Source organism: Ochotona princeps, chromosome 13, assembly GCF_030435755.1.
Source record: "Ochotona princeps isolate mOchPri1 chromosome 13, mOchPri1.hap1, whole genome shotgun sequence".
NCBI classification, from domain to species: domain Eukaryota; kingdom Metazoa; phylum Chordata; class Mammalia; order Lagomorpha; family Ochotonidae; genus Ochotona; species Ochotona princeps.
In genome coordinates this window covers 3,395,642-3,409,536 of record NC_080844.1, presented here as the reverse complement: position 1 = coordinate 3,409,536, position 13,895 = coordinate 3,395,642, and the positions used below count along the sequence as shown (strand labels likewise).

General features: G+C 43.6%; 1 protein-coding gene across 1 annotated transcript; it reads right to left on the bottom strand.

Annotated features, from left to right (window-relative positions):
• Positions 1 to 5,998: 5,998 nt before the first annotated feature.
• On the bottom strand, positions 5,999 to 13,604 carry LOC131481753 (vomeronasal type-2 receptor 116-like). Its single transcript, XM_058671880.1, has 5 exons — positions 13,270 to 13,604; positions 10,537 to 11,343; positions 8,485 to 8,712; positions 8,058 to 8,181; positions 5,999 to 6,912 (listed from the first exon to the last, which is right to left on the bottom strand). Exons 1-5 carry the CDS (start codon positions 13,567 to 13,569, stop codon positions 5,999 to 6,001), a joined length of 2,373 nt encoding a protein of 790 aa, XP_058527863.1. The 5' UTR covers positions 13,570 to 13,604.
• Positions 13,605 to 13,895: the final 291 nt, after the last annotated feature.

Here is a 13,895-nt window from a genome sequence, read left to right as displayed (position 1 = left end):
TCTCTCAACCTGGGCTTACAGTGAATAGAAAGCATTTCAGTTATACCTGATTTCTGGAATATTTTCAATACCTTCTGGCTTGTTGGTTACTCTAATATTTGGGAATATTGTTGTCTTAAATAGATCCCAAAAAGCCGCTTTCCTGAGCCCTTTCTGAAAGTTTCACTGTCACATCTCATATCTTATGGAAGCACCTCGTTATTTTGTATTTACTTGAATAATTAACATTTGGCTCGTGACTTCTCACTGTGAGAACATTCGTAGCATTTGCTTCACTTTCTTTTGTTCGTTTTCTACTGAACTGAATTCTAATTTTTCAGGTTTGTATTGGTTTCCAGAACATTTCTCTTTCTTTATTTGGCTTGAGTGGAAGGATGGGGTTTAGTAATAGTTCTGGAATCATATGATTTGGACTGGAAGATTTGTTATCTCACAATAGGTACCTTTGCTATTGCTTGTATGAAACTTCTCCTGTAATTTAATGCAGTACTCTTCTGTGGAAATATTGTCCCATTTCAAAAAAGTATGACAAAATGCATGAGGTTCATTTTCAAAAAATTAAAATCAGGATGATGTCGTTGGGCATTGATTCTAGAATACAACACCACAGTGGAAAAGGACATAAATGGTTCCACGGATTATTTTCTTCCAAACATTGAAGTAATGTCGATGCTTATATGCTTAACATTATATGCAGAATGGTGAAAACATACCTTTTTCACAACACTGTAATGTGTAATAAACGTCCACAATTCTTTTGAGGTCAAATACAGATCTAGATATAAAATTACTGTGAGAAGCAAATGCTACAAGGCACAGCCTGGAAAAAGCATAGATATATTGTGCAGTGATGGGTGCCAGTTGCAAAAGATCCCAAAAAATATGAGCCAGTTCATATGTAATGGTTATTTCTAGAAGATCCAAGACACACAGGGTGAATTGGTGGTATTCCGGACAGGAAGTAAGGACTGAGGAATGGGAGCGCACTGAAAACAGGAATGGGGATTGTGACAGTGATGGACAAGCTGCAGGCTGACCGCAAGTCTTTATCATCAAGCACAAAAAGCTGTTGAAAAGATCACACATCAGGATCCAGCAATGTGCCCCATAATTCCAACCAGTAAATCATACAAATAAAAATTAGCATTAGCTTAATCCTCAGAGGTGGGCAAACTGAGTGACACTTGAAGTGTCCAACATTGCCTGAAGAGGTGGGAATAAGACAAATATAATTGCACTGGGTGTTTATGGACATAGTAACATGAAGTGCATTAGGAGGAGGAATGTGCAGCTCTAACGTAGTACCGAATATGGAAGTGTAATTAGAGCTGAAGTAGGAATTTTATGGCACAGAGCACTTTCCCAGGTCTCAGCATAGAAAGTTCAAGGATGTCATGAAAAATGCAGACACTGGCTGACCCTCCAAGGCTCATGAAACTGCAGAACTGACATTTGCCAACCGGGAAACAGAAGGCAGAAAACCAAGTATGCCTTCCAGAATTCTGTAATGATTTTCTGAAAAAGCTAGTCCTCACTCCTCCCTCTTCCTAGAGTCAGTGATTCGAGGATCCTGTTTGAATCACAATCAGGTGTTCACAAGGCTTCTACTGAGAAAGAGTCAATGACTGATCTCTGTGTGTGGAAGGTTGCATTGAGGGTGGTGGATCTCAGACATAATAGGCTGAACTCTCAGCAACAATTTTTCAAATCGATTCCACAGTCTGAGATCCTAGGTCTACACTGATCTCATGCCAAATCTCCATTGCATGTAGTTTCCTTCTCTGGAAAGGAGAGAATGGGACTAGAGTTTTGTCTGCCTCATTCATTTCAGAAATTTTAGGAAATAATGAAGACTCAGATCAATGGAGTGAATATGAAATATTTCCTCTCTTCTCTTTCACCCTCCATTTCTTACTGTGGCCTTTTTTTTTTTTATTAATCTGTGTTTGAAGGCATGGGGAGAGCAAACAAAAAGTGAGAATGGAAAAGTATTAAAGGCAAAGGGAGGGAGGACACCCCAGCCTCCATTGGTGTGTCTTGCTGCAGCTTCTGTATACATTGTTTGATTGTGAACAGTGAGTAAACACAGGGAGACACAAGCAGACACTCATATGCAGACATAAGCACAATTCACACACATCTAAACCTTGGGCTTGCCTGTCTGCTGCTACTTCATCATTTGGCTGGCTTAGGAATGATAAACGGATCCTGGCTGCTTCTGGTTTCACGTAGTAAAGGGGGTAAATGCACCCAGCAGCAGGTCTCCATCAGCATCCATACTGGACCCAATGACCTACAGCAATACTGGGGAGGGCTGTCCTGGGAACTGCCCCAGGCATTCAGAAGCAGGCACAAAAACATCACTGGCAATGGCATGGTATAGCAACCCATTACAGGGTTCAAGATTCAAGAACCCGCAGATAGTAGGAGAATTGGAGCTGGTTTTGGTGTGCATTCTCAGCTGTTTCTGTGGAGGCTAAAGCAGGAAGCAGGGTACCCCCATTTCCATCTCCGGTCCTGCTGTATGCTTCTACTTGTTGATAATGTATGTGAGTCTGCAGAGCCACAGAAGTACACAAGTCCAAAGAGACATGTTTCAGAGGTTATCTCATCAGGGAGGCCATGGCCTCTTGTCCTTGTGATGAGAATTCTGGGGATCACTGCGCCCTGAGGCTGTGCACCTGCCAGTGTCCACGATGAGCAAAAACACCTCTGAACAAACACCTGCTTTGGACTCTCCTAACTCTTCTAGAGCAACCAGAAGTATCAACTCTGAAGTTTTTTACCTAGCGGCCAAAAATGTTTGGAAGCTTGGAAGTTTTAGAGTTAGTGTTGGATTAACACACATGCACACACACACAAACACACACACACACACACAATCAGGTTCATTAACTCGAGTTACACTTTATCAAGAAGATCACATATTGAAAATGGTGGGGACATCTGTGCAATCAATGGGGAGTGATGTAAACTCCATCCGTGACTGAGTAGGAACTATCTGCAAGAGGGCTTTTAATGCTGGAGTCTTGGGTAAGCTTTTCCACACAAGCTTGGTTGCCTCCTGATGGAGAACAATCCTAGCACTTCAGCCACTTCAGTCCAGTGGGCATGCACCTGCCACTTTGCTTTTGGTGCGTCTCACAAGTGTAAAGCCACAGGGATACATTTCAGTGTTTGAAAAATGAGATGAAAGTCCAGTTTTAATGGGTCAAACTTTGCAAATGCATGCAATACATTGCTCACATTTCATGCATCCTGGTTAAAGATAGCATAATATCTGGTAGGCCCAGCGAGAAAATCATTATATATACATAGTTGTACAGTGACATGCGATTCATAGCTCAAGGAAAAGTTAAAAGGACATGACATTAGTTTGTTTTCTGTCTTTATAAATTTACTCTTGTAAGAGAATGTAGTGTTCTTTCTTTCATTGTTTTGTTCTCTTTTTTTGCAATAAGGACCATGTTTGGGGCAAAAACAAGATTTCAAATTTTACTTAAAAAGTTATTATTTTTTTAAGATTTTATTATTATTGGAAAGTTGGATATACAGAGAGGAGGAGAGACAGAGAGGAAGATCTTCCATCCGATGTTTCACTCCCCAGGTGAGCCGCAACGGGCCGGTGCGCGCCAATCCGATGCCGGGACCAGGAACCTCTTCCGGGTCTCCCACGCAGGTGCAGGGTCCCAAAGCTTTGGGCCGTCCTCGGCTGCTTTCCCAGGCCACAAGCAGAGAGCTGGATGGGAAGTGGAGCTGCCGGGATTAGAACCGGTGACCATATGGGATCCTGGGGCTTTCAAGGCGAGGACTTTAGCCTCTAGGCCACGCCGCCGACCCCGAAAAGTTATTTTTTAAAGGTTCATTTATTTTTATTGTAAAGACAGAGAGGAGGAGAGACAGAGAGGAATATCTTCGGTCCAATGGTTCACTCCCCAAATGTGTGCAACAGCTGGAGCTGAGCCAATCTATAGCCAGGAGTCAGGAGCTCTTCCAGGTCACCCACGAGGGTGCAGTGACCCAAGGCTTTGGGCCGTGCTCAACTGCTTTCCTAGGCCACTAGCAGGGAGCTGAATGGGAATCATGGCCACCGGGATTAGAACCGGTGACCATATGGGATCCAAGGGCGTGAATGACAAGGCCTTTAACCACTGCACAATCATGCGCGGTACTTTTTAAAACTTATTACTGTACTGTTCTAAAGCTTGTCTGTTGGTCACCTGTGCATTATTCAGGACATAATTGCATTTCATTGTTGAAACAGCTATAATTTAAGTCCTCAGGTACTGAATTACTCAGGTTTTCCAGAACAAATAATTAAATTTCTTAAACCTTTGCATACCCAATTGCTTTTCTAAGGATTGCATATAAGTAAGAATAAAATATCTGCCAAGCATTGTTTTGTGGGTAAAAATAGATACTACAAGATTAAGCACCCTTTAAGAATTTTTTTTATTCATTAATTACATTGTATTATGTAACACAGTTTCATAGGTACTCGGATTCTCCCTACCCCTCCCTAAACCCTCCCACCAAGGTGGATTCCTCCACCTTGTTGCATAACCACAGTTCAAGTTCAGTTGAGGTTCCCCCATTGCAAGCATATACCAAACATAGAGTCCAGCATCTTATTGTCCAGTCAAGTTCAATGGCTTCTTAGGTATACCCTCTCTGGTCTGAAGACAGAGCCAGCAGAGTATCATCCCAGTCAATTAAAAGCTCCAACATACCATCAGCAAAAAATTTCCATCATTATGGAATTAATTGACATAGTAATGAGTAACCAATATGGTAAAAGTAAATGCAGATACCTCGTTGCTATTGTCTGGACTTGATATAATTTCCTCAACTAATTTAGCTTTTGCCCTTGCGTTCATGAAGAAGCTAACTATGTGCTTGAACTATGACTTAGAAAGTGGAGAACAGGGTTACTTGCATGATCTGAGGTCGTTGTGATTGTATAGTGTACAGAATTTACTTATGGGGTGATGGAAAAGTGTTCTGTCCACAAAGAGGAAATTGCTGTCCATGCATTTGAACAAACTGTACCAAAAAAGGAAGTGCACCAAGGATGTGATGGTACTTTCCTGCCACTCATTGTTCTAGCTGAAAACAGCTCTTTGTGGCTGTGAGATTTTGACATCAACCAATACAGCCCAGTGCCACCATGTGCAAATTAATAAAGAAACCTTGAAGCAAAGGTAAAAGCATGTACATTGCTGAGGAACATAAACTTTTGCAACCAGTGTCCTCTACACATGGACAATGCATTCACTAAAAAAAGAGAATGCTCTGGAAGAACTTGAAAAGTAGCACAGAAGAACATTGCATGACATGACCAAGTGATCCCTGAACCCAACCTTGGAGAGAAATCTCACTTAAATGATTGCGTCAGCTAAGAACTGAAAAGCACTCAACAGTGCTGGGGTGTTGGAACGTAAATCCTGAATGATTCAGATGTCTTAGCATTACATAAACACTAACATTATTTGCATTGAATACATGAAAAGAGGAACATTCAGACTCTGCCATTGCCAGAAGAGCCATGGTAAAGTAAAGGGACATGGCTATTGTATCTTTATGCTGATCTGAGGTTTGGATAACACCACGACTGTTTTTACTTAGTTAAAACTTTTTCTGCCTGTGCATTAACTCTGTGGGAGAGAGACATAGAATGTAAGTGACGAAACAGAGAGATATCCCATTTTATGCATCGCATCTCTCCATTCCAATGCCTGTGTCAGGGCTGTGTCCAAAGCCAACAATAGGAGTCAAACCAGGCTGGATGGCTGGAACCAGGATGTCCCAGTGGTGCTCAGAGGTACAGGTTTGAGCCAGGACCAAGCATGGATCCCATATATTCTGCTAGAGTCTCTTTATTACTCACAAATAGTAAATAGGAAGAAGGGCATAGTATTTAATACACCTGAATGCAGTTAAGTGTAACATCTGGATTCCAAATACTGCAAGGATGACAGTGAATGGTTTGGAAAAATATCTAGACACAGTTAGGACCTGCTTTTTTCTTTAAGCTTTTGAAAGAATTCTTTTCAGGCTTTATGAGAATAATGTAGCACTTGGGGGCAAAGATGCAGCACAGAAGACCCACACCAGAGGCCAAGATGGAGAAGACCTCCACAGCCACCATGACCTTCCCCTTGGTGCTGTGGTACACAGGCAGGAAGGTCACCCACACACTGCAGAACACCAGCATGCTGAACGTCAGGAACTTGGCTTCATTGAACATGCCAGGCAGGTTCCTGACAAGGAAAGCCACAGTGAAGGTGCCCAGTGCCAACGAGCCCAGGAAGCCCAGCACACAGTAGAAGGCAGTGATGGAGCCCTCGTTGCACAAGAGGATGATGTGTCCATGCTCAGAGTGTGTATCTGTGTCCACAAAGGGAGGAGAGACTCCCAGCCAGATGCCACAGAGAGTCAGTTGGATGAGGAAGCAGATGGGAATGACAGCCTTTGGGCCTCCTGACACCAGCAATCGCTTCGTGGTCCTTCCAGGTTTTATGGCCTTGAAGGCCAGAACCACAGTGATGGTTTTGGCCAGCACGGCAGAAACAGCCACTGTGAACACAAGGGCAAATGTGATTTGTCTTAGGAGGCAGGTGACTCTGTTGGGACGCCCAATGAAGAGGAAGGAGCAGAGGAAGCAGAGGAGGAGTGAGATGAGTAGGATGTAGCTGAGGTTGCGGTTATTGGCCTTGACGATGGGTGTGTCTTGGTGCTTCACAAAGACCCCCAGCACGATAACAGTGAGGAGAGTGAGGGTCAGAGCCATGCATGCCAGAGCAGTACCCAGAGAATCCTCTAAAGCAAGGAATGTCACCAGTTTAGGGTAGCACTGTGTTCTCTCCCTGTTTGGGTACTTGTCCTCTGAGCACTGGATGCACTGCACTGCATCTATAGGAAGAGAGAGAGTCAGGGTGTCTGTTGTGGAAATTCAGAATCATTCCCAGTTGTGAAAATGGGTCAGCTCTGCTCTGCCCCTAAAATACAGATCAGCCTGATGTGTACTGGGGCACACAAGAGCCAGTTTCTACCTTTCTGTCCTGGGCAGAGTGCTCAGCTGTTGATGGGAAGAAACACATTCAAAAAGATCTTAACTGATATGTGCTAAGGTGGGCTCATTCTGTGACATGATGAGGATTCCTTGCACATGGGTTCTTCCAACCTTCACCTCATCCACTCCTTTAAGTCTGCCTCATGTCAAGTCCTGTGTTCTCATTTTGTATTGCCTAAGGACATCAACTTTAAAGCCTTCTCTCCCAGACAGAAGCAAGCCCAAATGCTTATGGCAACCTTACTAAAACCAATGCTCTCAATCCTCATATGGCAAATGACAGAACATGTGCGTCCTCATTTAACATCTTCATTCTCTTGGAAAACTTTTGATCATTTTTCTATGTGATACTTTTAGTTTATTGAATAAATAAAATTTGAATTTGAATATAGATGTTTTAATGGTAGAAAATCTGGGTGTTTTGTGATTTTCACCAAGTTACTGATGGAGAAAATTCTGTTTTTTCAAGTTAAGGAATATCATTAGTTTAAAAGAATTCATTATATACTCAAAGTGCCATCAGGTGTGTGATAATTCTCTAAAACATAATTCTGATCCATCCTCATGTAAATGTGATATCCACACAAGCAGAAATGATTCCATATGTTTCTGAACTGGGATGTAAAACGTGTTGTATTCAAGTTTCCGTGTGCTCATGGAAAACTGGTGATTATGTCACTGACGTTTTTTTAGTTAGAATGCAATTTATCTACCTACATCATTCAGATGAGGACTATTTTCTGGCAGGCATTGATACCATTCTGAGTGAGTGCTAAGGCTGCCATACTCTAAGGAATGCCAGACAAATACAGAAGTGCCTACAATGAACCTATAGAGATAGATTGCATGAACGAATGCATATGTGCATTCAAAACTATGGTGCAGTTAACCCCCACACTGCCAGTAAACCTCTTTTGCTGTCTTTTTTATGGAGAATGGATAAGGAAAGTAAAGCTATATCCATTGGAATTTCTGCATATTTTACCTGTCTGATTGGACATTTCTCTCTCTGGACAGAACACACAGGTGTAGCAGCAAATGGGTCTTCCTTCCTGTGGCAAGATCCTGAATCCTGGACCACAGCTCTGGCTACACACAGACTGAGGAGTCTGAAGGGGAAAGAGAAACAGTGGGTATGATTTGTTCATTATCAGCCACTCCAAAGCATGTCAGTGTATTTTCTCTCACAACATACATTTCACTTTCACTTGAAGGTCACAACTGAATCCTCTCCCCCTGTACTGGAGGTGTTCCCTATGCACCCATTGCAGGCATCACATCATGGCCATTGCTGCTTCTTTAAGCCTCTTTAAAGCACCACAACAGAACCTAGTAGTACCGACCTCAAAATTTTTTCAAACAGCTCCATTCAGACGTACCAGGAGGTATCATACATCCAAAGACAACCATACCTCCTTGAAGGCAACAGGCCATTCTATCAGGTCTTCATGGATGAACAGCTCCTGCTCATGTGAACTAGTGGAGGAAAACTCTCCAATTTTCACCAGCAAGCTCAATCCAGCAGGAAAATTCACAACATTCTGGATATCATAACGTGCCACGCCATGGCTTGGATCAGGCAAGGATACATCATCTCCAGCACTGTTTCTGAACTGGAGTTTCCTCAGAACTGGGTGGAGCTGGAGGACAGGCAGAATTGGAGACAGGGAGAGTATCCAAGTTAGTTATGGTAGGGCACTGGTGCTGAACAAGATTTCTTTGTTGTGCTCAGTATCCAGAATCTCTTATGGGAAAGGGCATGACTTTTCTCTGCATGCTCTAACATTTCCTGAGTTTAGATGAATTGAACTCTTGTGGCTCACCTGTAAGAAAAAACCCAACTGAGCCATATATGAGCTATACATGTGTATGGACGAGCCATGGCTGGGCTGAAACTTCCAATAGCAGGAACCAGAATGGGCTGAAGACCAGTTAAGAAAGGCTGCTGCTCCTGCTGGGGCAAGAGAAGAAATGAGCGGTGCTGGCCCATGGACCTGCTGGTATGCGCAATACCTGACACCAGGAGGGCGTCTGATGGAGGAACCTGAACAGTTCCTCTGACAGGACACTGACTACAAATAAACACAGGAAGCCTGGAGGTAAACAACACAGAAAACGCTATGGAAAGTGTCCCACTTGCATACACTTGGCTCGGGTTGGGGGCGGACCAGGCTGAGTCAGCTCGTGTCATCCACTGGCAAGTCCGAGTGCTGGAGCTGTGTGGGGGTCTGGCCAAGTTCGGTTGCAATAAAAACAGTACACAACACAAAATGCCAAGGCAAGGCTGCCTGTGCTGGTAAGGAACGCAACACCCAAGCAGCACATCACCCACTGGTTTAGGTGAGGGTCGAGTGTGTGATAGACAGAGCCAGGATGGACTGCAATACTCATTGGTTCCAGTGGAGGTTGGGGCTGAGAATAGAATCAACCCAGCAGTTGCAACCACCAGCTGATCAGGGTGATGGACTATGGTGGGCACTGTGCTTGCTAGTACATGTAGGAACATGGTCTGGGAACACCTCAAAATTTCTTTGGGGACTCCCTCAATCAAAATGGAGGAATCAGAACATTAACCAAGAAGAGATGGAAGATGGAGTAGATCAATCAACCACCTCAGCTATATGTTGGCAGCGAAATACTGGACAAGGGGAGACTTTATGATGGACTATGTCAATCAATGGACTCTGCACAAGCCTCATCCTACCTGGATTGTTGCTGATGGTATGTTGGAGCTTTTAATTGATCAGGATGACACTCTGCTGGCTCTGCCTTCAAACCAGAGAGGGCCTCCCTAAGAGGCCGTTGAACTTGACTGGACAATAGGATGCTGGACTCTATGTATGGTATATGCTTGCAATGAGGGAATCCCAATGGAACTTAAGCTGTGGCTATGCATCAAGATGGAGGAATCCACCTTGGCGGGAGGGTTTGGGGTAAGGGGGGGGAATCCCAGTACCTATGAAACTGTGTCACATAATATAATGTAATTAATGAATAAATGAGAAAAAAGAAAAAAAAGAAAAAACCCTTTGTACTTTTGCAGGTAAGTGGATTTAATAGCTCACAGCCCATATCCTATCATTTCAAGAAACTGTATGCAATTCATTTCTCTTCTCTCCAACGTGTCTAATTTCAACATGCACTATAGTTAAGTTACTGCTGTCATATTGGGTCAACATTTGCAACAAAATGTAATGAACTGGAGAACTCTAGCCTGCAGACAAATATCATGTTTCCCTAATCTTCAGAAATTGATTTTCAGTGAATATAAACTATCAAGATGATACTCCAGTAATATATTGATCCACTATGCATACCATGTAAATGACATTACCCTACTTCCTCATAATAAGAACATTGTCTGCAATCCCATACTTTGTGAGATTAATGTAAAAAATTCAGAAAAATTCACATATATGGATATATGAAATATCTATATATGATGTATCAATGACAATATATACCTGCCAGGGATGAATCACTGGCTGGGCGGCTTCTCCCAGAGATCCCAGCTCCATTTTCTCCAGAAGAATTGTGTGAACAACATGGGCCACAGCATACACTGCATTGTAGACTAAATAGCTGGAGTCAGAGAGGGTCATCAGGTCAATGTGTGCTGGAAGAAACTCCAAGGATGCATTTGGTGAGCAGTTTCCAATGCATCCACAAAATGATCCTGCTGGTGAGCAGTCCAGATGCAAGAGCCATAATTTACTGAAGTAAAAGTCCTCTGGGAAGAGAGAAGGTTCCACTGTCTTGAGAAAATCTTTGAGGCCAGGGATCTCCTCCCTGTGGGGGAAAAATGAGAAGCCTCCATGCAAAGAGTGCAGTATGTGGTCTGTCTCATACACAACGATGTCCCACTTGGATGCCATCACCCACACCTTCCCCATGGTTAGAAAGAATTCCACTGAAATGTCCACGCTAATGAGGGCCCTTACATCACCATAGAGGATGTGCACATTTGCAGTCGAAGCTTGGATCCTACTCATAAAAGTCAGATCACTCTCTTGATACAGCCTCTTGGTGACAGGGAGCTTCACTGTCAAGGCCACACAGACTCCTCTCTTCAGCATCTCTGCTTGAATGTCCTGCAGGAATTGCTCTCCTTTCATGTCATCAGACACAAAGAGTGCCACCCATGTCCAGCCAAAATGTAGCAGTAAGGTAATCATTGCAATGCCCAGGGAGCTGTCACTGGTGGCCATCTGATAGAGGGATGGGAACTGCTTCTTATCACTTAGTATGGGATCAAAAGGACCATATGTCAGCTGAAAGTACAGAAAATCAAGATCAACCTCTGTCTGAATTGGGTATACCATCCGGATTTGAATGAAAACAATTATCCCAGGGTGCACTTGAGCCACTCAATATTTAATGAAGAAGAAGTGTACAGTAGAAATGAAACATCCTACTGTCCTGGTCTCAAAGAAGAACATGGATTGGTGCCCATTTCTTCAGGTCAATACATACAATTTCCATTCATAGCTTTAAAGAAGATACATCCATTTCTGTTTCCTCTTTGTGACCTGTTCTGAGACCAAGATCATGGTCTTTCCCATCTCCTAGTGGATTGTCGTTGGTGGTGCAGAGTAGTCACTGTTGGAATTGACTCTGAATCAGACAGAAATCTCTACTGTATTAATCCCTGATAGTTGGAGCTCACTGCTTACTGCTGGGAATTAATGCTTCCATTCATAGTTATTCATTCACCCTGTCTGGTCAGGGACAGAGCAATTTTGCAATGCAAATTTCCTTCTAATAGCAAGGTAACCTATGTCTGACAGACACATGTCTTGATTCTTGCTCATGTTTGGGTCCTTGGTGACATCTTTCTGAGATGCTAGGTAGTTCTGGGGAGGCAGTAATGTTGGATTAATTAATTGGGTCATGATGTTCACTGGCATGTGTTCCTGGCTCTACACATCTGTCATGCATGTGTGTAAACCACAAGATGGGTTTGCCTCTCTTTGTTTGCCTCTCTCCTTCTAAAACAAAGATGGGAAGGAGTACACATCTGAAACATGGGTGGGTATATGGCATGGTCTCTGGAAATGCTGAGAATATCTGCCCTTGTACTCAAGAATACTTATCTACGTCAATATAATCTCAACACTCCCATGGGCTTGTGTATTAACCTCTGATTTTCATATAAGTATTCCATGTAAGAGCACCCATTCCAATCCAGGCTAATCAGCTTCTGACCCAATTTCCTGCTAATATGTCCTTAAAGGTCATGTATGACTGAAGAACTAGGACCTTTCTTGCCACATTGGACAACTCAAGTGACACATGCCACATGGCTGTGCCTGGGTCAGACCTAACCACTGTGGGACTGTGGGACTGTGGGCATTGAACCAGTGGATCAAAGACCCCTATATGCATTTTTTATTATCTCTCCCTTTGGAGTTCCAACTAGACTCATAAATGTGTCTTTTAAAATAAAACTTCACACCTTCAGAACCAATGTTTTCCAAAACACAAGCAGAAGTCGAAGTCTATATCCCCAGCTGTAATAATTTTGGGGTGGCACCTAAGACAATGTTCTCCTTCAACAGGATACTTCAGCATGTGGGGTACATCATTTAGAAACCATCAGGTGTCAACATGAAACAGCATAGTTACCAGCAATTGGAAGTATCATAAGGGGAAACAAGGCATGAAATTTAGCAGAATCTCAATATTCACTGCTCTTGGGCCCGGCAGCCTGGCCTAGTGCCTAAAGTCCTCGCCTTGAAAGCCCTGGGATCCCATATGGGCGCCGGTTCTAATCCCAGCAGCTCCACTTCCCATCCAGCTCCCTGCTTGTGGCCTGGGAAAACAGGAGAGGATGGCCCAAAGCTTTGGGACCCTGCACCCCCGTGGGAGACCCGGAAAAGGTTCCTGGTCCCGGCATCGGATTGGCGCGCACCGGCCCGTTGCGGCTCACTTGGGGAGTGAAACATCGGATGGAAGATCTTCCTCTCTGTCTCTCCTCCTCTCTGTATATCCAGCTTTCCAATAATAATAAAATCTTAAAAAAGATATATTCACTGCTCTTTCCCCTATCTCATTCTGCTTGCACTAGAATTAATCACATGTCCCCCAAAATGAGTGGATCCTTCCACAACATGGTCAGATGTGCACACTGGGCCATCTTCATTGCAAATGGATTAGAAAGAGTCAAACATTTCTCTCCAGATTCAAAACTCACTGACCTGTGGGGTTTTGTAGAGCTCCAGAAGGGTTCCAAATTCAATGGACAATGCTGAAGTGGCTCCAACAATGGTGACCAGCTGTACGTCTTGTGTCTGGCAGGTGTAGTTAGGTAAATCCCTAATGTTCCCAGTCAACCAGTACAGGAGGCTCCATAAGGTGTACTGTTCACTAGGAAAGGCATTGTACCACTGGAATCCCAGGGTCAAGTTGGGGAGCAGGTGAGGATCCTTGTTGATCTCCTGGATGGCAAAGTAAAAGGCCAACACATATTGGTAGTTCTTCCACAGCCACCTAAACATGAACCAACATCAGAGAGAAAGATCAGACCATGGAATTCAGAGCAATAGTAGAGTCTGGTCCTGAAGCAGCAACAGACAGACTCAGGTGCCATTCCATACCTGCCTCAGTTCTGGCACATGGAACAGCTGAGACGAAGGTTCCCAGAGCTCCAGAGCATGTCAGAGTGGCCTTTGGACCTTCTGAAGGAAATGGTTCCAGCAGGTATAATAGTTCACCAATTCTCCAGGTAAGCCTCAATGTGTTCAAACCTGGGGACACAGGCAAGCGCAAGCCTTCCTGTTGTCAGTGATCTCTGGGGTCACTTGAAAACCACCTGACTCATTGG